At 32.4% G+C, this 27,310-nt stretch overlaps 3 protein-coding genes across 10 annotated transcripts in view; all 3 read left to right on the top strand.

The window, feature by feature from the left end:
• The window catches only part of LOC135127566 (transmembrane and coiled-coil domains protein 2), a 65,946-nt gene extending 59,962 nt beyond the window's left edge, over window positions 1–5,984 (top strand). For 6 of the 7 annotated variants that reach the window (XM_064054042.1, XM_064054040.1, XM_064054038.1 and 3 more), the window contains 4 exons: window positions 2,373–2,529; window positions 2,592–2,768; window positions 2,823–3,004; window positions 3,857–5,984. In XM_064054042.1, the coding sequence (XP_063910112.1) occupies window positions 2,373–2,529; window positions 2,592–2,768; window positions 2,823–3,004; window positions 3,857–3,986 (646 nt within the window). In that variant the 3' untranslated portion in view covers window positions 3,987–5,984. Of the gene's footprint in view, window positions 1–2,372; window positions 2,530–2,591; window positions 2,769–2,822; window positions 3,005–3,119; window positions 3,239–3,856 lie in introns of all 7 variants that reach the window. The other variant, XM_064054039.1, reaches the window with a different exon arrangement.
• A 246-nt stretch (window positions 5,985–6,230) lies between these two features.
• On the top strand, window positions 6,231–7,521 carry LOC135127567 (uncharacterized). Its single transcript, XM_064054044.1, has 6 exons — window positions 6,231–6,391; window positions 6,449–6,519; window positions 6,611–6,793; window positions 6,847–7,059; window positions 7,113–7,317; window positions 7,376–7,521. Exons 1-6 carry the CDS (start codon window positions 6,310–6,312, stop codon window positions 7,456–7,458), a joined length of 837 nt encoding a protein of 278 aa, XP_063910114.1. The 5' UTR covers window positions 6,231–6,309; the 3' UTR covers window positions 7,459–7,521.
• Window positions 7,522–9,237: 1,716 nt separating this feature from the next.
• The window catches only part of LOC135127564 (sestrin homolog), a 380,608-nt gene continuing 362,535 nt past the window's right edge, over window positions 9,238–27,310 (top strand). The window contains exon 1 of one of the 2 annotated variants that reach the window (XM_064054033.1): window positions 9,238–9,361. The gene's annotated coding sequence lies outside the window, so the exon portion shown is untranslated. Of the gene's footprint in view, window positions 9,362–9,496; window positions 9,635–27,310 lie in introns of those variants that run through there. The other variant, XM_064054034.1, reaches the window with a different exon arrangement.

Raw genomic sequence — 27,310 nt, 5'->3', positions numbered from 1 at the left:
GACTTTGTTGTCTATTTTAATTGTTTCATTATTTGGAATTTTTGATATTTGATTTCTCGATTTCTCAATTTTTAAATTCACCAATTTTTCAATTTTCTGGATTTGAAATTTTAGATTTTTCAATTTTTTGATGTTTCATTTTCTCGATCTTTCTTTTTTGACTTCGCGGTTTTAGATGTTTCGGTTTTTCACTTTTTCGATTTTTAAAATTTTTATTTTTCTACTTTTAATTTTTCGATTTTTTCATAGGTTAATTGCTTGAATTTTTCATCTTCATTTCTCTATTTTCAATTTCTTCTTGGATTTTTGAATTTTTTGTTGATTTGTTTTCTCGATTCTTTCGAATTTTCGGTTTCTCGGGTTTAGATGTTTCGGTTTTTCAATTTTTCGATTTTTAAAATGTGATTTTTCGATTTTTAAAATGTGATTTTTCGATTTTTAAAATTAATTTCCTAAATTTCCGACATTGAAGTTTTGGGATTTTTCAGTTTTTCGAATTTAAAAATTTTTCAATTTCTCACTTATTTGACTTTTCTGTCTTTCAATTTTGCGAATTTTTGAATTTTAGATTTTTCAATTTTTTGATGCTTCATTTTCTCGACCTTTCGATTTTTAAAATTTTCGATTTTTCTATTTTTAATTTCTCTATTTTTCCCCTATATTAATTGTTTAAATTTTTTGAATTTTTGATGTTTTGTTCTCCATTTTTCAATTTTTAAATTCACCAGTTTTTTGATCTCGAGTTTTCACTTTTTCACTTCTTCGATTTTTAAATTTTTTGATGATTCGTTTTCTCTATCTTTCGATTTTTCGACTTCTCGATTTTTAAAATTTTTGATTTTTGTATTTTGGGCAATTTCTAATTCTCGATTTTTTTTACTTCTCGAGTTCGATTCCTCGGTTTTTTCCATTTTTCGATATTTGGGCTTTTCAATTTTTCAATTTTCGATTTTTTTATTGTTCGATTTCCCAATTAATCAATTTCTCAGTTGTTTGACTTATCTATCTTTCAATTTTCCGAATTTTTCGATTTTAGATTTTACAGTTTTTTATGTTTCTCTCGATCTTTCGATTTTTTGACTTATCTGTTTTAGATATCGGTTTTTCGATTTTTCGATATTTAAAATTTTTAATTTTTCGATTTTGGGCAATTTCGGTTTCTCGATTTTTCCATTTTTTGATGTTTCAGTTTTGGGAAATTTCAATATTTCGGTTCTTCAATTTTTCGACTTTTCAATTTCTCGATTTTTCAATTTTTCGTTTCTTCAATTTTTCGATTTCTCTATCTTTCAATTTTTCACTTCTATTTTTCGATTTTCCGAGTTTTTGAATTTCAGATTTTTCAATTTTTTGATGTTTGCATAGGAAATACTACTTGTGGTTTATGAATCCGCTTTGAGGTTTTTATCCTTGGTATCCAAATTTTCGCAAAAAAAATCAAAATATAAACCTTCAGTCACTTATTGGCTCAACTAGTTGAAGCGCCAAGGTCGCAAATTCGATCTCTCATGGTCACTTTTTTTCTTACACTGTTACTGGTATTTTTTTTTTTTAATTCAAAAAACTGGACTTGTGTAATTATTATTTCAGAATCTGTCTGATTACATGAGATCTTTTTTTATTATTTCAGACAAAAACATAATTTCCAGTTCTGCGAATGAGTTTCTTTTGAGCTCTATGGCAGCTTTTGTTAAAAAATCCTCGTGAAATTGCTGAACCTGCTTGAAATTATTTGTTTGTTTTAAATTAATTTGTTGTAACCGCACGTAAAATAAACGAGGTTTGTTATTTTTGATAATTTTTATTACACGTTGTTCCAACATCATTGTATTTGTGAAATGGAAAAATTTATCAGTCGAGTTTTTTAATGGCCTTTGCAGCAATGAAAACCGTTTATTTATTCAAAAACTCATAAAACCCCAAGGTTCGGAAAATTTGATTCGTAACGCTCGTTATTGATTGTATCATGATTACACTTTACAATCGAAAATAATTTTTTAAGCAGATTATTATTCGAACGACCTCGTGCATAAAAATCTCCAACCTACACGTTTCATCAAACTTTCCACGTAAAACCTCCCGGCCAACTTACAATTGGTTTTATTTTTGTACCAATTTAAACGCTAATAAACCCCTCAATCGAATCCGGACGCTCGTATCCGAACTATTAATGAACAACAGATGAATGAACATAAACTTTGCACGCTTTCCGAATTGGCAAGCCTCCAGCAAATCCATATTCCAATTGATAAAGACACCCGTTCGTTACCCGAAAAGATACAGAACGTCAATTACGATACCGCGCCGAAAACAATAACGTCGGAAAGGTCCTGTCACGCTTGATAAACCTGTCATCTGTTGTAACGCTGCAGATTCGGAGGACAAGAGAGCGGATCCAATCAGGAATCGCTGAAGGCACTCTACAAACAACTCACCGCAAAACAGGAGGAGATCGACGTGCTGAAGGAGAAGCTGGATCAGATGAAGTCGCTGCCGCAGGAGATACAGTATTTGAACGCGGCGTTGCAGGTACGCGTAAATGGCGCAGTCGGTGGGATGCGAATTTAAAATTTTGTGTGTATTTTTGTTAGGAGGAGCGCTTCCGCACCGAGCGCCTGGAAGAGCAAATCAACGACTTAACCGAGCTCCACCAGAACGAAGTGGAGAATTTGAAGCAAGCGATGGCCGACATGGAGGAGAAAGTGCAATATCAAAGCGAAGAACGACTCAGGGACATTCACGAAATATTAGAGCACTGTCAGACTAAAGTAATGCAGGTGGTGGGGTGACTTGTGACTTATTTTATGACGGGGTTATTGCAGATACAAAAAATGGAGCATCAGGCTCTCCAGCAGCAGCAGTACGTGACGCTGGAAGGACTGGATAATTCGAATGCTAGGGCTCTCGTTGTCAAATTGATAAATATCCTGCTCACTGTCCTCCAGGTCGTCCTCCTTCTAGTGGCGACGGGAGCCGGCATCATTATGCCGTTTCTCCGTACCAGGTATGCTTCAGCAAAAATTTTTCTTCGTTTTCGAGTATCAATGTCAGTCTTGGTTTACATTTATTGTGGCTTCTGATTGGTGTGCACTTTTTATTTTTGTTGTTTTTCATGTTAGGAATTATGATAGAACTGTAACTGTAACTGAAATCGTGGATGGATCTTCAGAAAAATACTCGATAAGTGCCGCAAGGTCTTCCATTTTTACAAGGACAGTGTCCAAAACGTGACAGATAGGTAAAAGGGATTTGTTTTATTTTTATTTGTAAAATGACGTTAGACTTTTTAAATATATTAATTCTTTGATAAATCCAGACTGACTTGTTTTTGCTTGAGTTTGGCGCGTGGTTGTCTTCGAGTTGCTGAATCTCGACGAAAATTCGCACTCTTTGTCTCGAGATTCAGGAACTTTGGGGATTTGTGTTGGTAACGTGCAACTGAACTTAACCGGCGAGCTTGCTGTGCGACGGCGCCTCAATCTTGGACGTCTACGTAAATAAGTAAAAAAATACATAAATAGAAACTAGAAGTAATCATAGAAGTTTCGAAAAATGTATCTTGGTAGCAGGAGTTTTATAGGAATTGTCATTGTCGGAAGTATGCGGCACACCATGTGCCGCTTCCTATTGACCGCAAATTACTAATTGGCCCCGCCTACTACAATTTGACGTCAGTTGGCGGGAATTTCGAACTGTTCGAACAAACCTTTCCCGTAAAACGTCCTGCTCCACTTGTTCGTTTGTTTAACCAGTGCCTGGATCGTCGTCGCTTGTTTTTAACCCGGCTGGTCGATTTTGCCACTAACTATTACCCCGAGTGTGCGATTCGTTAAGTATTGGTGTTATTTGTTTGCAGGGTGAGAATTCTTACAACGGTGTTCATAGTGTTAGCGACAGTTTTTATCTTAAGACAATGGCCAGAAGTACAAGACATCGGTTCGCACGTGATGAAGCGTCTGAAAGATATGTTAGATCCCGTCAAATAGCATTTACCCTATCCTTTTAGCGAATGAACTCTCTAGTTTGCAAAAATATGGCATTTGATGAACGTCTACATTAGACATTACAAACGAGATTATTCCAATATAGATGTACGCAGGCGGGCACACGGAATTTGGACTCTGTGACCAAATTCAAAACCCTCGAGACAAACACGAAATTGTGATAACGTGTTTGTGCTCGGACGCGCCCGACTCGTGCCGAGATTGTAGTCGCTTTAACGCTGTTCACAAATCAAAATATTTTGCAAACAATGCTTGACTGAATAGTCAGTGGATTGTGATTTTAGTTCAATTCTGTAGGCGTTAAGTATTCACTATTGCGTTCTAAACAGGCGTTTTATTTGCAATTCGGGCGATGTTGGAACGCATTTTTAAACCGTTTTTTGTTATCGAAATGTAAGCTAGCGAATTGCGAATATGTAAATGAATGCAAATTGTTCGTCCATTTTAGAATAGGAACTGTCTTCTTTTAAACTTGTTTTCGTATTTCATATTTTTCCGTATCGACCCTGTATTATTTATTCAGCATATTTAGATGGCTTCACTATATTTATAAATTATTTAAATAGGTCATCTTTATATTTTTGTCATTTTAAAATAAAGGTTTATTTTTTCTGTTTTAGTTGTTTCTGTTTCCGTTTCTTTTTTCGTTCGTTCGTTTTAGTCATGAGCGATCTAGGTAAGTCGAGAAATGGGGCGATCGCATTTGTGGACTTATCGAGGTTACGTCATAGTCCGCAAGAAATGAGACTGCTGGGTGACCCCCGACTCGCTAAAACTTCGTCGCTTGCCGACAATTTTGCAACTTTCATAACCAAATAATATCAAAACTTAGTGTAACATTGTACTTAGAATAAGAGGCAAGCGACGAAACAGCCTGTACATTGATCAACAAAGTGATAACTTATTAAAGTCAATAGTTAGCGCAATTGTGATGTGCTTTATCATCCAATAGGAGCATTTGCTAGAATTTCCATCCGTCATTGCAACAGAACGGTTTCCGAAGGACTGTCCACCGAAGGAATGTTTTAAGTTAATTTTTCCAAATACTGTTAAATATAATAAAATTTAGTTAGGTATTTTAATTAATGGGGCCAAAATTCAAACCTGTCTGAAAAAGGGCGCTTTCATTTCGATTAAATAAATACAAAACGCTGTCACGTCACCCGAGACGAGAAATCAATGCAATTAAACTTCTAAAATCGCTTCATTAGTGGTCCGGGTGGCGAACGCGTTTTGCGATTTGCTCGTCGCCTCCAGCCAATGAAAATGTACCATTCCGCTTTTTTAACCAATGAAAGTTTTAGAATGCGGCGCCACTTTTAACCATCGAGGGTCCTAAAACCTTTTTATCCAGCGAAAGTGCCCTTTGAACATGCTCAAAGTCGCGCATTATTTAGTTTTCTCTACGTTTTTACAACTGCGAGATAGTAAAACCATGCATTCAATCAAACCATCCATAATCTACTCCACTTAGTGATGTTAGAGTTTTTATAAGCCTTTTGAAAGTGCAACTGACGCTAACGTTTCAATAATAGGAATTTATAAAACGTTGTTATACAGAAAATAATTAGTAATAAACAATGCAACGTTGAATTTGTAAAGTGTTGTTGTTTTATCGTTTGTAAATGTGTACTACTTGTAACATTGGTTTGGATTTTGTATATAGCAATTTTTTAAATCAGGCACAGGTATATTTTTTAAACGTTTTTATCATTTTTAATGAATCTGTAGTGGAAGTATGTGTTTTCTAGTCTAGCTGCGAGTAACAATTTGATGATATAGTAGGCAGAAAGTGAAAATTTTTAAAATACGAGATGTCGACGTACACTGATTCTGTTACCGCGCACGCCGGTTACTCGTTGACTCGTTGACGTCCAGTATTTTAATCATCGCAATACCTAAGTTAGGTGTACATACATGTAGATATTTTAAGCATTATTTATGTAAAGTAAATAAATAAAGTCTCTGTGTTACACAAAAGAGTTTTATTGTCACAGCTTGTATCTTGTTTATTTGCAATTTCTGATAAGTACTAAGGGCAAAGTTCGCCTTCAAATCCACACTACGCAAAAATATCCAAAATTATTTTGCAAAAACCAGCTACGACCCTATTTCCATCCCATATCGCTCCAAAAACAACAATATTTACAATCGATGGAAAATTACCTCAGAATCGAGCACACTTACAGATAAGAAGATATTATTAGTATTCTCTCCAATCATTTCCCAATATTATTTATTTGCTATACCAAAATTGACACAAACAGTTCGTTCTGCATGATTGTGCTTACGCCACGAAACCAAAATGACGAGCAATCTTTTAAAAATTGGCTTTATCGGAGGCGGAAAAATGGCCCAGGCTTTAGCAAAAGGATTTATTTCGGCAGGTCAGTAGACGACGATCTTATCACCGCTTTATCGCCCCTATAACCAACTCCCTTCAGGTCTGGCCAAGGGTGAAACTATGATCTCCAGCTGCCACCCCTCGGATCTCGCCTCAGCCAAAGCTTTCAAGGTAACGTTTATCGTGTGTATTAAAAATAGTGCGCAATCACTGATAAACCAAAGAAATATCAACATTTTTAGCGACCTTGACTTTTATTCAGGAACTGGGAGCCGAATCTCTGTTCGAAAACGTCCCCGTGGTGCAAAAATCCGACATCGTCGTCGTCTCGGTCAAGCCATCGGTGGTCCCGGTGGCTTTGGGCGACATCAAGAAGTCGGAGGTCAAAGCCGACAAACTGTTCCTGTCGATTGCGATGGGGGTGACGATAAAGCAGCTGGAGCAGGTATTCGCCGCCCCCAATTACATTATCGACACACTAGTAAATTTTTAACGTAGCTGCTGCCCCACGAATCCCGCGTGGTTCGAGTCATGCCCAACACCCCAGCACTAGTGCGCAACGCCGCCTCCGTCTTCGTCACAGGCAGTCGCACCACCCCCGAAGACGCCCAAATCACCCAGAAGTTGTTGAAGTCCGTGGGCACTTGTGAACAAGTGACGGAGAATTTCTTGGACGCTGTTACAGCCTTGAGCGGCTCAGGCCCGGCGTATGTAAGGAGGGGTTGAAGTTTCTGAAATTCAGTAAACGCCATTGGTTTTTTCAGATATATGTTTTAATAGAAGCGCTGGCTGACGGTGGCGTAAAAATGGGGCTCCCGAGGGATTTGGCGTACAGGTTGGCCTCGCAGACGGTGCTGGGGGCGGCGCAAATGGTGAGAGACACTAAGGTTCATCCCGGGGTGCTCAAGGACGATGTGACGTCGCCGGCGGGGTCGACGGCGGCTGGACTACATTTTCTGGAAGAAAAAGGTGAGTCGAATTTTTGTTTGGCCACTCGGTGTATTGGACAATGTTTTTTGAATTACAGGTTTCCGTGCAGCGGTAATCGGCGCAGTTCAAGCCGCCACCGCGAGATGTCGCGAGGTTTCACAATCCGATCCGTCCAAATAACTTCATTGTAAAAACAGTGTAAAAATATGAATATAAAATAAATTTACTTTTATACGTTAATAACTTGGTCAACCCCGCAGTTACCCTAATTCAAAAAATCAATAAATAAGTAAAAAAGACAATGAAAGTAATTAAAATATAGATTGACAAGATTGATAGTTTCACACCCCGTTGACAAAATAAACAAACCTAATATAATATATTAGCAGTAATAAATAAAAAATCTCGTCGGCTAATAATTTCATCTCGGACGCCGCCCCTGGTAGATATATAGCCTGCGCTAGCGGGTGCACTTAATCATTCCGCTTGTTTCTATGCCGACATATTTTTTTTAAATCTGCGACTTCGCATTATTCACTTTGTGTTATCCGCAACTCAGATCGAATCCGAATAAATAAGGCTCATGATATATTTAAGAGCATCACGGAACGGCCAGAAATAAATCAAATTTCCGACAAAGTTGGGAAAGTGGAACGGCTCATAAAAAATTAACGCAGGTTTTTGTCGCAAAAGTCGGCTAAACCACTAATTTAGCTGCGGCGTTTGCCAATAAGTAGTAATTAGCGTAATCTAGCATTTATCGCACGAAATAAAGGTATAATCGGTATTGGGCAAGAGTAGGCAGGGTCGAATTCGGTGACGAGTGCACAATTTCACCGAAGTTAACAATTTTTTGTAAAAAACAGGAGGGACAAAAGTGCATTCTTTTTTATTTACTTCTGTTGTCAGTTGAGGCCATTATGACATTTCTTTTGTGGTATAGGCAACCGAATAAATTTACATTTTCCCCCAGAAAATATTTCAAAAACAAAATAACTCAAGCACGGTAACAAAGAACGATGGGGCTCAAAGTAGAGAATTGCCAACAAATCAGACATCAGACAGTTTGTTTGTATTTTTTTTCAAATTTGGATCATACGTTCAAATTTCTATTATGACATTAAAAATTTAAATTTAGCTTAATTTTGGAATAAGAATTTTTAGGGACAACAATATGAAAATTGTGATAAAGTGTGTACTGAAACAGAAGTGATTTTATTTATAATTAAATATCAAAAAGATAAGATTTCTAGATAGAACACATCTAAGAAACAATTCCCTATTTGTCAAACACTGATAAAAAAAAGAATGACCCAAAAACCGCCACTGTAGGGACGACTAGTGAAAAAAATAACACCACCAGTATCAACCATCCAAACAAACTTGCTGACCATTTGACATTTAACGTTTTTGACAATAGTAATTTAAAAAGAAAATAATTATTATTTGATCAAGATGGTTATTTGTCTCTTCAGAAACTCGTCAGGGATTACATTTTTTTTTACATTTTTTTTATAATTTTGAAATTCCACAGGTTTTTAAAATTATGTAAAGTACCAACTTTGAACAAAAAAAATTCGATGGTCCGTAAGGGTGGTTAGTGACAGGTGCATCCAGCAGGTTGTGCAACCTCCGCGCTCGACCGTCACTTTCCACCGACTTCTCGACCAGACCTTGTAGTTATGCACTGATAAATCCAACAGCTGATTTTGACGTCTAACCATATGATTTATGACATAATCGCCCCGAGCCGCCTCCCCCGCGCGCCCCTTTCGTCCCAAAATAGCCCCCCGGCCGGTCCGTGCGCGCCGCCGCCGGCCCCACAGCCCCCCAGAATTGAAAATCCCCCTAGAAAAACGTCAATTTTCGCGTTACGGCCGGATTTATGTTGGCGCGATTGCGCAATGCAATTTCCCTAGTCAGCTGAGTTCATTGTCAAAGTGTATCGAACGAACACCGGTTGTCACTTCTCTGATGTAAGTGCAAGTAATCGCTTATTTTCGAGTGATTTCCCGTGCGAACCGGCCCAGAGCAGCGCCGCAGGACCGGACCGGCCGCCCCCAGCCCCGTCTCGCCGTCCCCGGTAAGTGTGGCCGGGTCCGGCCTTTTCCGTTCGAATTTGTGAGGTTAGGGGGCTGCGGAGCGCTGTGCGCATGCCGCCTCGTAGGAATATTCCATCCGAGTTGTCAGTTTCACGGTAAAAAGCCGGCCGGTTTGTTTCTTTCTTCATGCCATCTCTTGGTTTAGTTTTCGCGGTTGTCTGGACAGCGTAATCGAGCGGGATTCGGCGGTTTGGTGCTCGAGAGGTGCTTCTGTGGGCTTTTCTTCGGTCAGGCTTGCGAAAGGCGCTCGACCGGTGAGTATTGCCGGAACGCCGAAAGCGGCGATTTGTGCTTTGGGAAAACAAACTGGGAACGGGGTGCTTCGGGACGGATTGGGGCAAGATTCCGGGGCGAAATCGGGACGGTTTCGGGGAGTGACATTTTCGAAATTGGGGACAGCGGGACGAAGTCGGTGGTGGCGGAGGGTCGCGGGTATACCGGGTGGCTCCGATTTGTTTTATCCGCGATTATAAGGACGGGATGTGCTCGAAAAATGAGGGTCAATGGCGAGGTCGGCGGCGACGGCGATCCAGGGTTCGAGTGGGTCGCGAGCGACGGTATTATTTTTGTAACTACACTAAAAGTACTTCCTGTGATCTACTGGGTGTCATATGTTACGTTACGTAACCATAAACCGTCACGTAATATCGCAGTTGTGCAGTTTTATGTCCGGACTAGTAATGTCTAGAAGCATAATAGTTGCACATTTCGTGTTTCCGTCTGTTGGTCTGACTTGTCATTTTTAATTTATAAGAAAGAATCTCCGCAAAGTTGTTTTCACGAGTGGCTCAAGCATAACCGAAATTATTTCGTTAATTTTAAACGCACCGTAAGATATCGTTAAGATTGTTGTAAAACACGTAACAAAAATTCCCTTTACATCTTCTCCAAAAAATTCATGACGTCGTAAAACGTGAAATTTGCACGTAACAGACCATCCAGTTTATTTATTCATCCCCTCCAGGAACTTGATGACCTCATCGCAGAAAATCATTAAACTAAATACCCGCGAGTGCTAATTTAAAAATGTGCTTTGAATACGGTTTCGGTGCTTTTAGTTTACAATTTCTTGTATGAGATGAGAAAAATTTAGAAATATGAACTGAGACGTTGACTTTCTCAGAAATGGTTTACTTGACTTCCGAAATATTCTGACAGCGACTTCGTGATTGGCGTTAAAAGTCGTTGATGACGTCATCTCAAAAACTTTTTAATATCGTTCGATTCTACAAAACGTAAGTTATGTCACTAATTTGTACTGTTAGGTTTCACACAGTCAATTAAAAAATACAATATACCGGGTGTCTGGAAAAATAAAAAAATCTTTAAGATGTAGATTACGAAAAAAATGTATTTTTATAAAAGTAAAATTGGCAACACTGCACGCACCTAATACATGAATACCTACACCTTTTATTTTTTTTTAGGACAATAACCATAACAACCAGTAGTCATTCATCGTTGTGCATTATCAATAATAAAATAAGATGTTATTTTTCATTAATAAATAAACAAAAGAACATTTAATAACACATTTATAAATTATTGACAATAAAACCAACACAAGAAAAAGCCATTAAAGCATAACCAAATAACCACTATAGAAAATATTCAAAATTCCATATAAGTGAGTTCGTAATGTTTCCAAATTTTATCATTTTTTCTAAAAGTTGTCTTAAATTTTTCAAATAAAAAACGGGGTTCCAAAATTAACTCAAAAACAGGTCGGGTCAGAATTTTCCCAAAATAGAATACCAAAGTCCCCAAAATTGTTTTAAATAATTTTCAAAAAAAATCTCCATGGGCTCCCAAAATAATACACCATGGGTACTCAAGAGTCTCCCGAATTAAAAAAAAAAAAACAATTTGGCACTCAAGGCTTTTTCAAATTCGTATAAAATAAAATACTGAAAGTTCAAAAATGTAAATTTATCCGAAAATAAAACCGCCATTTTCAAGACACCCGGTATATATAATTATGAAGAAATTGTAATTTATAACATATGTAGTTAGGGATTCGAGGGTATTTTAAGGTTTTTGTTTCTATTGAAAAAATTAAGTTTTTTAATATAAATTGACGGATTTGATTGTTTTGATACTTATTTTCAAAAATTTCGAAAATATAAGTGTGTTGGGATTCAATTTTTTTTCTCAAAGAAAACTTTATAAAGTACTACGGAAATCATGGCCAAATACTCGTTTATAAGCTACATTTATTAAAAAAATACAATTAAAAATTAGGCTTGAAATATTGTAAAAGTACCACTGGTAGATTTTCCAAATTTTATTACTTTTTGGTTTTTAGTGTAGAAAAACTAATTCTATGTGTATCTGCCTTTATTTCATCATCAAAAATTCCCAACTAACTCCAAATTTGTTTTTGAATTTTGGGATACCAGAAATAGAATTATAGCGTTTTTGACGGTTTTTCAAAAGACGAAAAAGTTCTTTAATAGATTGTTTATTGGCATATTTAATAATAATCTTTTAAGGCATTCTACCGAACTTTGGTGTTTTATTTAATTTTTTTAGAATTTTTATTAATTCCAAAGTTGTTTCGAAAGTAAAAAAGAAATTGGAATAGGGTAAGTTTTTCCAGAAATATTTAATTATTTATGTAAAATTGAGGTGGAAAAAATAAAAACTAAATAATATTTCAGAAAATCACGAATTTTTTTGTCTCGCAGTTATTTGGAGTCAAAACACTAACTCGAAAAAATGGTTTTCGAAAAAGCTAATAACTGAAAATTGGAATGGAAAAATCGAAAAATTTAAAAATCCAGAAATTGAAAAATTCCCATAATTGAAATGTTGAAAAATTGAAAAATCGGAACCTTGTAAAACCGAGAAATTTAAAAACTCGAAAAACCGGGATATCGAGACATCGAAAAATTGAATTAAAAAAATTAAAGAATCGTAAAATCAAAAAATTGAAAAAATTAAAAACGTAAAAATATTAAAAATCGAAAACTCAAAAAAATTGAAGAATGGAAACACTGAAACAGTGAGAAATTCCAAAACCGAAATCTCAAAAAAATGGGAAGATCGATAAATCGAAAAATTGAAAAATCTAGAAATCGAAATAGCATAAAATGGAAAAACGAAAAATTGGAAAATTTTAAATTTAAAAAAATCTAAAGCTCAAGTAACTGAAACATTGAAAAAAATACAATCGACAATTTGAATAATTGAACAATCGAAAAATTAAAAAATCGAGAAATTGAAAATTCCCAAAATTGAAATCTGGAAAAACTGGGAAATCGAAAAATAGAAAAGTCGAAAAATCGAGAAATCAAAATAGCTTACAATCGAAAAATTAAAAATTGATAAATTGGAAAATTTAATATTTAAAAAAGCGACAAATCGAAAAATCAAATTGAAAAATGGTAAAATCGGGAAATTAAAGAATCGAAAAATCAAAAATTATAAAAATGGAAAAATTGAAAAACCGAAATATCTATAACCGAGAAGCCGTAAAATCGAAAGAACTAAAAACATTGAAAAACGGAAAAAACAAAATTTTAAAAATCGAAAAACTGAAAAATTGAATAATCGAAAAACTGAAAAATCCAGAAATTGTAAAGTTCCAAAACTGAAATTTGGAAACATTGGGAAATCGAAAAATTGAAAAGTCGAAACATCAAGAATTGGAAGATCAATAAATCAAAAAGCTGAAAAATCGAAAAATCCAATAACCTAGAAATCGGAAAATCAAAACATCCAAAACTTGAAAAATCGAGAAATCCAAATATGCAGCTTAAATTCGAAAAATTGGAAAATTTGAAATTAAAAAAAGCGACCTATCGAAAAATCAAATTGAATAATGAAAAGATCCGGAAATTAAAGAACCGAAAAATTGGGATGTCGATATATCGAGATATCAAAAATTTTTCAAAATGAAAACATTTTTAAAAATTAAAAAATCGTAAAATCGAATAATCTAAAAATCCAGAAATTAAAAAATTCCCAAAATTGAAATATTGAAAAATTGAGAAATCGAAACTTTGAAAAACGGAGAAATGTAAAAATCGAAAAATTTTAAAAATCCGAAAACCGGGACGTTGAAAAACGAACAATCCGAAAATTGAAAAATTGAAAAACTGAAAAATTTGGAAATTGGAAAATCCTAAAACTGAAATCTCGAAAAAATGGGAAATCGAAAATTGAAAAGTCGAGACGTTGAGAGGTTGGAAAATCGATAAATCGAAAAACCCAGAAACCGGAAAATCAAAATATTGAATATTGAAATCGAAATAACTTAAAAGCGAAAAATTAAAAAAATAGATAAATTGGAAAATTAAAAGTGAAAAAAATCCATAAATCGAAAAACAAAAAATCGAAAAATCGGGAAATTGAACAATCGAAAAATCGCAACATCGAAATCTCTGTAAATCAAGAAATCTAAAAATTTAAAAAGGAAAAATCGAATAATCCAAAAATCAAAAATTTTTAAAACCGGAAAATCTAAATTGAAACATTGAAAAACAAAAAAACAAAATTAAAAATTGAAATACTGAAAAATCGAGAAATTGGAAAGTTCTGAAACTGAAATCTGGAAAAATTGGGAAATCGAAAAATTGAAAAGTCGGAAAATCTAAAACCTAGAAATAGGAAAATCAAAACATCCAAAAATTGAAAAATCTGGGAATCGAAATCGCTTAAAATCGAAAAATTGGAAAATTGGAAAAATTAAAAGTTAAAACTAGCGAAAAATCAAAAATAAAAAAAATTGAAAAGTAAAAAAAATCGGGAAATTGAGCAATAAAAAATCGAAACATCGAAATTTCGATAAATACAGATATCGAAAAATTGAAAAATCAAAAAACTAAGAAGCCGAGAAATTGAAAAATCCCAAAACTGAAATGACGAGAAAATTGGGAAATCGAAAAATTGAAAAATCGAAACATCAAAATCTCGATAAACCCAGAATTCGAAAAATTGGAAAATTAAGGAATAAAAAAATGTAAAATCCGAAAATTTGAAAAATCGAAAAATCTAAAACCGACAAGTCGAATTGAAAAATAAAAAATCGACAATTCTAAAATTTAACAAATCGAAAAATTAAATTGTCTAAAAATTGAAGAATCGAAAATTGAAAAATCGAGAAAGGTGGAAAGAAAATCGAGAAAAGAAAAAATCGAGACAGTAAATAAATTAAGAATCGAAATGTTGAAAAATCCCAAAACTAAAATGTCGAAAAACTGATAAATTGGTAAATCGAAAAGTCAAAAAACCTATAAATCGATAAAAAATTCAAGATCGAAAAACATTAAAAATCACTATATGTTGTAACAAAACTTGATGAACTGAACAAATTTTTGCTGAAGAATTGGTTTTGACGTGGACGAGATTGTTTTATATTTTAGAAGATAAAACTTGTGACTTTATTTGACTTAACTTGATATGGTCTGATCTGAGTTGATATGACCTGACTTAGCTCAGGATCTCAGCCGACATAATCTGACCTTAGCTAACCTGACCTGATATTTACATGGTCTGATGTGACCTGGCTGACCTGAGTTCAGCTCAGGTCAGCCAGGTCAAGTCAGTCCAGGCCATAGTATGCCTGGACTGACTTGACCTGGCTGACCTGAGGCACTGATGGTGTGGACTGACATGACCGGAGCTAACATGACCTGATGTGACTTGTTCTGACCCGATTTGACCTGACTTGATCTGGGTTTTATTTAATTTTTTTAGAATTTTTATTAATTCCAAAATTGTTTCGAAAGTAAAAAAGAAATTGAAATAGGGCAAGTTTTTCCAGAAATATTTAATTATTTATGTAAAATTGGGTTGGAAAAAATAAAAACTAAATAATATTTCAGAAAATCACGAATTTTTTTGGTTTCTCAATTATTTGGAGTCAAAACACTAAAAGTAACAACAAAAATCAAAAGTTGGAAGTTTCAATTACGTTTATTCAGTTTTTGGTATTGTATCGAGTTATTTTAATTTTCATTTTCGCCTCTGAAGTACAGTCCAAAAACAGCTTTCTCCAAAAATTTTAAAATTTGATTTTGCGAATTTTATTTTTTCATGATTAGTTACATACATCGGGGCGGATTCATAATCCACAAGTGTAGGATTGTGCTATTTTATAAAATTTAAACAGCGTTTACTACGCAAAATTTGTAGGTGATGTCATCAAAAACCTGACCTGACTACACCTGACCTGACTAGACCTGACCTGACTAGACCTGACTTGATTAGACTTAACCTGACTTGATATATGTATCTTACACTCTTTTCTTTAGAGTATACATAAAACAGACTTTCAAAAATATAAAAAAGGGCAATCCAATTAAAAACGAACGTCACATCAGAAACGTCACAAACACGGCTGTGATGTTCCTAAAAAGACGTCTGATTCGCTATAAGCTAATGATTTTAATGTTTTGAATAGTGCGATCAGTTGAAATGAAACACTCTGTATATGTAGAATGGAAATTACTATCGATTTTCAAACAATTCTCTTTTGATCTAAAATTAACTTAGCACACAATGTTCAAAGTTTTTTGCCGTCGTTTACAAACTTTGACTTCCGTCAAAAATAATCTCTTAATCCGAGCCAACGTTGCTAACTTGCATGATCTAATTGCTTTGTTGGACGAGTTTTCTTCAATTAAAATAGATTCATTAAAAAAAAATAACGATTCTGCGAAAATTGGTAGTCTGTAATGCGGCGGCGCACCATTTCGTTGAAACGTTACGTTCACAAGTTAAAAAAATAATTGGAGATTTTTTACGTTATTATAATTACACGAATTATTGATTTTTAGTTGGTGTCAAAATTATAATATTGCATACCTCAAATTTTCGCACTATTTAATTGCCAATTATATCTTGTAATTTTGTTATTAGCGTTGAGTGTGTTAGTCTGGTTTCAAGCCTTGATGATCTTATATTTAGTGTTTTTTCGGACCATCCTGCAGGCATAATTAACATATAGCTCACAGTAATCCACAAGTGTTTAAAAACAAATCAATTTTTTTTTCAAATCGCGAAATTAGGATCGAATTTGAGTTATAAAAAATAATAATAATTTGTGTTTCGATGTTCTTGGAAAATCGTATCTACTCTACATCTTGTGTAATCCACATATTTTAAATAGCGGTGATGTAACCCGTTTTTCTCTAGAAATAAACACATTGTTTATTTGTTACAAAAAACCTGGAAATTTTTTGGTGGCGAAAAAATATTCTATTGTCTTCGTAACTATTTTATAATGGAACTAGAACTTATATTTAAATTAGATGTTGTTACCAGGCAGCCATAAATCATTTTTTCTGAATAGATTCTCGCAACAGTTTGAAGATATAATTAACGGGATTAGCCGTGTTTACCAAAACCATATTCATCCTAAATAACACGTTTTCGCATTAGTTGTAAAATTGGTTGCATAACTCCATGTCAATTCAATTTAAATTATTCACACACTCGGGATATCTTAATTAGTGTGGTTTAACACAAAAAACATTTTTAAAATCCCGTTATCAACAACTACGATTTCGTTCGAAGGTCGCATCTTGACGGTTTGCTTGCTTTCGGGGTTACGAGAGCCATGAAACCCTCACCACTCGGCTCCCCACAACCTTGCATCTAAATGCATTCATCTTTTAAATCGTGTCTGTTTTATTTGCATGCGTTCAGATCGTTTTCTCGACTCTGCTCTCTTTTATGGCTGAGTTATCGCCTTGGAACATTCACAGGATGAACGCAAAGACATCATTACCTTCCCAGCGCCGCAACGACGACTCGTTGTTCCGAGTAATTTCACACTGCGGATCTCGTCAAGACAAAAACGATCGGCCGACATTTCTTCGATTATTGTACGAATCGGGTTTACGTGATTCACTCGAACCGGAGGTTTTTGTATATATTTGACAGATTTGGAGTTAGGTGTGTTAAGAAGGAGTTGTATAGTCTGGAACTGGACGAAGTGTGGAAATTTGATACACTTTTTGTTTTGTTTATCGTTTTGTATAAAAATTTCATTTTAATTTAATCCACAAAACATTCTAGGAGCAGTGGCGTAGCTAACTTCCACTGCGCCTCCCCGCAGTTTATAGTAAGCGCCCCCATACGCCAAATTTAAAAAGTGATGTAAAATTAATATGAAAGTACTGGTTTACCAGTAATGGTGCCGAATAACACAGATTTACAAATAATAATAATTTATACACATAATGATTTTTAAAAATTGTTAATTGATTATACTGGCTTCATTCGACGTTGTCGAGAGTTCATGAATTCGCGTATGACTGTGTCGAGATCTAATTTTTGGGATCGATCACACTCAATGCTCAACACAGCTAAGTTGGTTAATCGTGTTTGACTTATCGTGCTTCCCAAATATGATTTAATTAATTTTAATTTAGAAAAAGATATTTCTGCCGATAAAGAAGTCACTGGAAGTGTTAAAAATAGAAGTAACGCAGCGCAAATATCTGGTAAACTACTCGTTAAAAAATTATTGTCCATAAACAGAAACTTAGCAATATCTGTAATTTTAGTTATTTTTTGCTGAATAATTTCACCGACAATAATGTTTTTAAAACTAACGATTTGACCACAGATTGCACTAGAAATATCTTCTTCGTATTTGTTTGCCAACTTTGATGCTGCCTCCACCAATTCTTCGGCTGTACTATTCAACATTTCCTGTGGTTCCAGAAAAGAAAAATAGTTTCTGACGTTTTTCATGCTTTCAAACCTATCTTTAATTTGCGTGTTTAAAATATTATATAAAACGGTTGTTTTAAATTTTTCAGTGGGAACTTTGAAAACGGTATCTTCACATAATTCGTCATGAAACAGTTTCACTTTTTTTATACGTTTATTTGAAAAAGAATTGTTAATTTTCCAGGTATCAGGACATTTCCTTGATTCCTCCATTATTTGTTCAAAATTGTAACGTATACTTTGAAATTTGTCTTTTAGATGTTCCATCCATTATTTACAAGCCTCATCTAAAGTAATATTTGAACTGTGTAAAGTTTTTGAGACCAAATTGACGTTTTCTAAAATTTTGCATTGAAATACTAATAGAGCAACAAATTCAAATGAATCCATTTTTTTACGAAGATCTACACCTTCATCTATTTCACTTTTCTTTTTTGATGTTAAAATAATTTTTGACAAACAGCTCATAACTGTTGAGAGATTATATCTAATGGCAATTAGAGAATCAAATCTCGATGACCATCTGGTGGGGCATAACTTTTTTAAAGTTTTTTTATAACACACTTATCATTTTCTTTCATCTCAATGTTAAGTTGTTGCCATCCATTCTTAACAGAATCATTAAGAACTAAATTGAGGTTATGTGTAGCGCAATGAACATGATGTTGTTTCAAGTTCTTCATTTTTTTTTATATCATTTTCCCGATTTTTTAATTTTCATTTTCTGGATTTTACATCACAATTTTTCGTTTATTCAATTTTTCACATTTTCAATTCCTCGATTTTCCAATTTTTAACATTTAGATTTTACAATAATTTTCGTGTTTTCGACCGCAATTTTTCGATCTTTAAGTTTCTCAATTTTTAATCTTTCGATTTTTGAATTTTCCGTTTCTTCAATTTCTCTAGTTTTTAGATTTCTTGAAGCGTTCCTTTTATACTTTTGCGTTTATTCATTTTGAGTTTTCAATTTTACAATTTTTCTATTTTATAACTTTTCCATTTTGTTTATTCGGAAAGTAGAAACTTCGAAAAAATTGAAAAATCGGAAAATTAAGAAATTGCAAAAAATTGAAAAAACAAAAAATTGCAAAATCGATAAAACGGAAAATCGAATGGAATTTGTTTTTACGATTTTTTAACTTCGATTTTTTAGATTTTCTAATCTGTATATCAATTTTTCGATTTTTGGAATTTTCTGTTTCTCATATCTAGGTTTATCGATTCTTTTAGATTTTCGATTTTTCCGTATATTTTTTTTTTTAAGTAAATATTTCAATTTTGAATTTTCCGATTTCGGCCTATTTCGATTTCTCGATCTTTTGAAGTCTCAAGTTTTCGATTTCAATTTCTTGGTTTTTCGATTTTCAAAATTTTAGATGTTTCTAGTATGTATATATTTTAAATTTTCGATTTTTTAAATTTTCCATTTTTCGCTTTTATAATCTTTATGTTTCGATTTCCCGATTTTTATTTTTTAATGTGTTTCAATTTTTCCATTTTTGGAATTTCGATTTCTCATATCTCAATTTTCCAATTTTAAAAAATTTTCGATTTCTTGTTTTTTAAATTTTTGGCTATCTCAATTTTTCAACATCGCAATTTTGGGAATTTTTCAATTTCTATATTTTTCAAATTTTCCATATTTTCATTTTCCCGATTTTGTAATTTTCATTTTCTTGATTTTATATCACAATTTTTCATTTTTCCATTACCTTTATTTTTTCAATATTTCTTTGGATTTTATAATTTTTTGTTTATTCAATATTTTACATTTTCAATCTTTGGTTTTTTAAGTTCTTGATTTCCATTTTTTTTTATTTTCCGAAGCTTTTATTTTGTACTTTTTCAGTTTTACTATTTTTCTATTTTATAATTTTTCGATTTTGTTTATTCGAAAAGTTAAAAACTCGAAAAAGTGAAAAATTGAAACAATGAAAAACTAAAAACCGAGAAACTCAAAAATCTAAAAAAAATTGATGAATGGAAGAATGGGAAAGAAGAAAAACGATTCGAATTGAAAAATTGGAAAATTCAAAAATTGTAAAATCGAAAAATTATAGAATCTTGAAAACTGTAAAGTCCAAAAGCTGTGACATTCAAACACCGAAAAATTGAAAAATTCCAAAAACGAAAAACTGAAAAAGTGAACAACTTTAAAAATTATAATTATTAGAAGTGTTACATAATTAAAATGAAAACTAGAAAAACTGCAAATGAAAAATTAAAGAAACGGAAAATTGAAAGCCGAAAATTGAAAAAATAAAGAAAATTAAAAACCTACACGAAAAATTGACGAAATTAAAAACTGAAAACTCGTGAAATTTGCAAACTCTAAAATTTGAAACATCTAAAAGTTGGAAAATCAAAAACTGAAAAATCGAGAAATCGAAAATTTTCAAAACTGAACAGTCGAAAGATTGAAAAATCGAAATTTGGAAAATCGAAAAACCGAGGAATTCAAACTGAAAAAAGATCGAGAATTCAAGATGTCGAAAAATCTAAATATCTAAAATTTAAGAAATAGAAAAATTACAATAACGAAAAATTTAACATTAAAAAAAAACACAAATAAGCATAAAAAAATTAAAATCGGGAAATCGGAACGTAAAAAAAAATTAAATCGAAAAATTTAAAAATTTTAAATTTAAAAATTCGAAAACTTGAAAAACCGAAAAACTGAAGAAATGAAAAACTAAAAAATCGACAAATTGAAAAATCTCAAAACTGAAAAGTCGAAAAATTGAAAAACCCAAAAAATCGATTTCCGGTATACTATATAATCAAAATTTAAAAAGAATGAAAATATCAAAAATCTGAAAAATATGAGACATTCTCAAAATTGAAATGTTGAAAAATTGAGAAATCGAAAACTTGAAAAATCCAGAAATCGAAAAAAAGAACGAAAAGTAAAAACATTTTAAAATCGAAAAAACGAAAAATCGAGATGTAAGAAATCGAAAATTCCAAAATCGAAAAATTGGAATACACATTAAAAAGGTTAAAATCGGGAGATCGAAGCATAACAAAACATAAAATCGAAAAATGTTGAATTTTAAATATCTAAAAACTTGAAGAAATAAAAAACTGAAAAACGGAAAAGCCGAGAAATCGAAATTAAAAAATTGAGACATCAAAAGATCCGAGAAATGGAGAAATCGAAATAGCCCGAAATAGAAAAACCGGAAAATTTAAAACTTAAATACATATTTAAACTTAAAAAAAAAACGATAAATCAAAATATTCAAAATTCAAAAAATCAGAAATTTTAAAAATCGAAACATCGAGAAATCTAAATATTAAAAAAGTGAAAAATTTTAAATAAAAAAATTGGAGATATTGAAAAATCCCAAAATTGGAACAACGGAAACTTCAAAAATCGATAAATTGGAAAGAGGAAAAATCGAAAAATAAAAGAATTGATTAATAGAGAAATTGAGTAATGTAAAAATGAACATTTAAAAAAGGCAAAACTTGAAAAATTGTAAAACTGAAATATCGAAAAATTAAGTAAACTAAAAATCGAGAAATCAAGAAGTCGACAAATTGTAATTCAATTTTGTTTTATTTTTCCACAAAAATTTCGATGCCGAAGATAAAAATTCAACACGGATTCATAAACCATAGGTACACTGTTACTTTTTTTAAATTTATATAACATTTATTTGACAAAACTGTAGAACTGAACAAACGAAAAATAGAAACATTGAAAAACTAAAAATCGAGAAAAAATTAATGAATCAAAGAACGAATTAAATCGAAGAATGTAAAGTCCAAAAACTAACATTCAAAGATCGAAAAATTAAAAAATTCCAAAAACGAAAAATTGAAAAAGTGAACAACTCTAATAAAAATTATAATTATTATTACATATCTAAAATGAAAACTAGAAAACCTGCAAATCAAAAATTGAAGAAACGAAAAATTGAAAACAAAAAAAATTGAAAAATCCAAAAACTGAAAAATTTCAAATTGAGAAAAAGAAAAAATATAAAAACTCGTTCCTCGCGCGTTAAAATATCTCGATTATTAATCGCCTTTATTAACAAACTTGTTCGTTAAATAGCTATTATTAATTTACCTGATCTCATTTTCAATTCCAATGAAAACTCCTTCTTTAAAAATTGCACATTTTAACCCCCCCCCGAGCTTGTCGTTCGAAAAACAGAGAAAACAGGTCGCTAGATAAACCGTAAGAAGTAGAATACGGATAATGGCGTAATACCCGCAAAAAACGGGCGGCTATAAATTAGTCCACGAAAAAAACTCGGATTCTTTGACCGGAAGACTTTTTCATCTAATGTGTTTAGTATCTCGTGATCTTAATCGTCGTCGAGCCACTTCGGGTCCGCTTATTACACGCGAGTGAATAATAAATGTGAATGATTATCAATATTTTTTCGATCTTGTTTTTTTGCCAAGCTTGGAAGTGTCTATTTAGTGTCAGTTTAGCTTTCACCGTATCGTCCGCTGATCAAAATATCGCGGAGAGAGCGAGCCGTTTTTTGCGCTACGATATTAGGGTTTATAATTTTTACACATTACTGTGATAAAATTCGGTGGGCGCACTAGTTCGTGAGATGGTTTTTGCTGTACTTTCGCCGGTAGTGTGGAGGATAATTATTATCGAATTATCTTTTACCGCAGGGAGTGGGTTTTGTAATTGATTAACTATTATACATGGAAGTGCGGTTTACGTAATCAAAACACCATCAGGATTGCGTGCATCTTTATCATCTGGAAGATTCCATTTCGTGCAACGGATCGTAACACCACGTACATAAATATTTAAAAAAATCTCTCGATTCAAATGAAACATTTACACCACAAACAAACAAACGCTCCGATAATGCACTATCTACGAGTACCATTGCGGCAGTATTTTATTCGAATCGGCCATTCATTTGTATGCAAAACAATGAACTCCATTTGTATTGCAGTATCAATATTTGCATGAAATTCCTGCACACGGCTAATTATTTTATTACATGCTGCCTACACGTTTTAAGCCGGCTGCAGTAAAACTGTAATTAAATCCATTTTAACTGCATTGCGTTCCAGCCCCAGCGAAATGCGCTCTCGTGGGTTGTAAATGTCGCGTGCTTGCACTCCCATGGGGCCGGATGGGTCGCACCGTCATTTTTTACTATTATACTTCAGGTAATATGATTTTATTATCATAAATAGCGGCTTGTTTGGCTTTATGGCTTGCGAGAGGGTTTACGGCGTGTTAGGGGCACCTTCGGGGGTGTCAACTTGTAAGGGCCTCGCGGATAACGGACGGCTTGTGCACGTGATTTCTGGGGGCGGCGGCACGGCAGTAATGGCTTTTATAGGGAATTTTTTAGAAATTATTTTTATAGAGTGTGTCCGCAATTTATTTCCATAGAGCCTCCCTCGCCCCTGAAGTGCAGCCGAACAAATCCCGATTTTTAAGAAAAATTATAAACATTTTTTGCGATTTTTTTTTCATAATAATCTGTGCAACCTTTGCGCCACGGGGGCACAATTTGAAATATAAAATATTTTTCGAAAAATCGAATAACTGAAAAATAGGAATGTCGATACATCCAGCAATCAAAAAATTGAAAAATCGAAAAATTAAAAAATTCAGGAATTGAAAAATTCCCAAAACTGATGATGAAAAATTGAACAATCGAAGCCTTGAAAAATATTTAAAAAATTGAAAAACCGGAATGTCGTGAAATCGAAAAATTGAAGTAAAAAGTTAAAAAATAGCTAAATCGAAACAATATCGGAAAATCAAAAAATTTAAAAATGTAAAAATTTTAAAAATCGAAGAATCGAAAAACTGGAAAATTATGAAATAGAAAGATCTCAAAACTGAAATCTCGACAAAAATTGGAAGATGGATAAATCGCAAAGCAGAAAAGTCGAAAAATCGAAAAACCTAGAAATCGGAAAACAAAACATCGAACATGAAATAACAAATAACGAAAAATCGAAAAATTAAAAATTGAAAAATTGGAAAATCTTAAATTAAAAAAAAACTGTTATCTCGAAAATTCAAAAAATTGAAAAATTGAAAAATCGGGAAATCAAACAACCAAAAAATCGAAACATCAAAATGTCGATAAATTCGGAAATCGAAAATTTTAAAACTGGAAAAATTAAAAATTTTAAAGACCGAAAAATCAAAAAATTAACAAATCGAAACATTGAAAAATTGAAAAACATTAAATTTAAAATATCGAAAAATTGAAAAATTGAATGATCGAAAAACTGAAAAATTAAGAAATTCTAAAGTTGGAAAACTGAAATTTGGAAAAATCGGGAAATCGAAAAATTGAAAAGTCGAAACATCGGGAATTGGAAGATCGAAAAGTCGAAAAATCGAATAACCTAGAAATCGAAAAATCAAAACATCCGAAACTTGTAAAACCGAGATCAAAATGGCTTGAAATCGAAAAATAAAAAATTGAAAAATTGGAAGATTTATAATTAAAAAAAGCTACATATCAAAAATTCAAATTGAAGAATGAAAAGATCGGGAGATTAAACAACCGAAACATTTTAAATTTGGATGAATCGAGAAATCAGAAAATTTTAAAAACCAAAAAAACGGAAAAATCGAAAAAAAATTCCAAAATTGAAATGTTGAAAAATTGAGAAATCGAAACCTTGAAAAACGGAGAAATCTAAAAATCGAAAAATTTTAAAAATCCAAAAACCGGGGCGTCGAAAAACCGAAAAATTTGGAAATTGGGAAATCCTAAAACTGAAATCTCGAAAAAATGGGAAATCGAAAAATTGAAAAGTCGAGACGTTGAGAAGTTGGAAGATCGATAAATCGAAAAGCAGAAAAGTTGAAAATCGAAAAACCCAGAAATCGGAAAATCAAAATATCGAATATTGAAATCGAAATAGCATAAAAGCGAAAAATTAAAAATTGATAAATTGGAAAATTTAGTATTTAAAAAAAGCGACAAATCGAAAAATCAAATCAAGAAATGAAAAAATCGGGAAATTAAACAATCGAAAAATCAAAAATTATAAAAATGAAAAAATTGAAAAACCGAAATATCTACAACCGAGAAGCCGTAAAATCGAAAGAGCAAAAAACATTAAAAAACTGAAAAAAACAATTTAAAAACTCGAAAAATTGAAAAATTGAATAATCGAACAATCGCAAAACTGAAAAATCCAGAAATTGTAAAGTTCCAAAACTGAAATTTGGAAAAATTGGGAAATCGAAAAATTGAAAAGTCGAAACATCGAGAATTGGAAGATCGATAAATCAAAAAGCTGAAAAGTCGAAAAATCGAATAATCTAGAAATCAGAAAATCAAAACATCCAAAACTTGAAAAATCGAGAAATCTAAATATGCAGCTTAAATTTGAAAAATTGGAAAATTTAAAATTCAAAATAGCGACCTATCGAAAAATCAAATTGAATAATGAAAAGATCCGGAAATTAAAGAACCGAAAAATTTAAAAACCGAAAAATTGGAATGTCGATATATCGAGAAATCAAAAATTTTTCAAAATGAAAAAAAATTTTAAAATTAAAAAATTGTAAAATTGAAAAGTTTAAAAATCCAGAAATTGAAAAATTTCCAAAATTGAAATGTTGAAAAATCGAGAAATCGAAACCTTGAAAAACGGAGAAATCTAAAAATCGAAAAATTTAAAAAATCCAAAAACCGGGGCGTCGAAAAACGAACAATCCGAAAATTGAAAAATCGAAAAACTGAAAAATTTGGAAATTGGAAAATCCTAAAACTGAAATCTCGAAAAAATGGGAAATCGAAAATTGAAAAGTCGAGACGTTGAGAAGTTGGAAAATCGATAAATCGAAATGCAGAAAAGTTGAAAAATCGAAAAACCCAGAAATTGGAAAATCAAAATATCGGATATTGAAATCGAAATAGCATAAAAGCGAAAAATTAAAAATAGATAAATTGAAAAATTAAAAATTAAAAGGATCAATAAATTGAAACATTGAAAAATAAAAAAAATTAAATTTTAAAAATTGCAATACTGAAAAATCGAGAAATTGGAAAGTTCTAAAACTGAAATCTGGAAAAACTGGGAAATCGAAAAATTCAAAAGTCGAAAAGTAGAATAATCGAAAACCTAGAAATCGAAAAATCATAACATTCAAAAACTGAAAAATCTAGAAATCGGAATAGCTTAAAATCGAAAAATTGAAAAATTGGAGAAATTAAAAGTTAAAACTAGCGAAAAATCAAAAATAAAAAAAACTGAAACGTCAAAAAATCTGGAAATTGAGCAACAAGAAAATCGAAACATCGAAATTTCGATAAATATAGATATCGAAAAATGTAAAAATCAAAAAACTAAAAAGCCGAGAAATTGGAAAATACCAAAACTGAAATGACGAAAAAGTGGGGAAATCTTAAAATCGAAAAATCGAAACATCGCGAAATTGGAAGATCGATAAATCGAAAAGCTGAAAAGTCGAAAAATCGTAAAATCGAGAAATCGAAATAGCATAAAATATAAAATCAAAAAATTGAAAAAGCGTAAAATAGTATAACATTGAACAATCGAAAAATCGAAACATCAAAAAAATCTCGATAAATCCAGAAATCGATTAATTGAAAAATTAAAAACTTGAAAAATCAAGGAATCAAAAATTCTAAAAACCGAAAATTTGACAAATCGAAAAATCAAAAATTTTAAAAATGAAAAAATAGAAAAACCGAAAAATCTAAAACCGAGAAGTCGAAAAATCGAAAGATGGAAAAATCGACAAATAGAAGAACCAAAATTCCAAAATTTAACAAATCGAAAAATTAAAATGTCAAAAAATTGAAGAATCGAAAATTGAAAAATCGAGAAAGGTGGAAAGAAAATCGAAAAACCAAAAAATCGAAAAAAAAAAATTTAAGAATCGAAATGTTGAAAAATCCCAAAACTAAAATATCATGGACATGGTCTGATCTGAGTTGATATGACCTGATTGAACTCAGGATCTCACCCGACATAATCTGACCTTAGCTAACCTGACTGGATATGGCCTGAACTGACTTGACCTGACCTGACCTGACCTGGTTTTGTATGACTTGTCTTCACCTGGCCGTAGCTGACTTGACATGGTCTGATGTGACATAATATGGCCTGGACTGACTTAACCTGGCTGACTTGATGTACTGATGGTGTGGACTGATATGACCTGACCTAACATTATCTGACCTGATCTGACTTGACCTGACTCGATTTGACCTGGATTTCTTGATCGAAAAATGGAGAATTTGAAA

Source organism: Zophobas morio, unplaced genomic scaffold (genome assembly GCF_036711695.1).
Source record: "Zophobas morio isolate AGI-343-1 ecotype UQ-CSIRO unplaced genomic scaffold, CSIRO_AGI_Zmor_V1 ptg000012l, whole genome shotgun sequence".
NCBI classification, from domain to species: Eukaryota; Metazoa; Arthropoda; class Insecta; order Coleoptera; family Tenebrionidae; genus Zophobas; species Zophobas morio.
The sequence above is the reverse complement of the archived record's forward strand: the minus strand, read 5'-3'. Positions and strand labels throughout refer to the sequence as shown.

Bases quoted from the DNA above. Each gene is read 5' to 3' on its own strand.
- LOC135127567 (XM_064054044.1), top strand. From the start codon at position 6,310: ATGACGAGCAATCTTTTAAAAATTGGCTTTATCGGAGGCGGAAAAATG. The intron at 6,392-6,448 runs GTCAGTAGACGA...AACTCCCTTCAG, and splicing joins AAAAGGATTTATTTCGGCAG to GTCTGGCCAAGGGTGAAACT. The intron at 6,794-6,846 runs GTATTCGCCGCC...TTTTTAACGTAG, and splicing joins CGATAAAGCAGCTGGAGCAG to CTGCTGCCCCACGAATCCCG.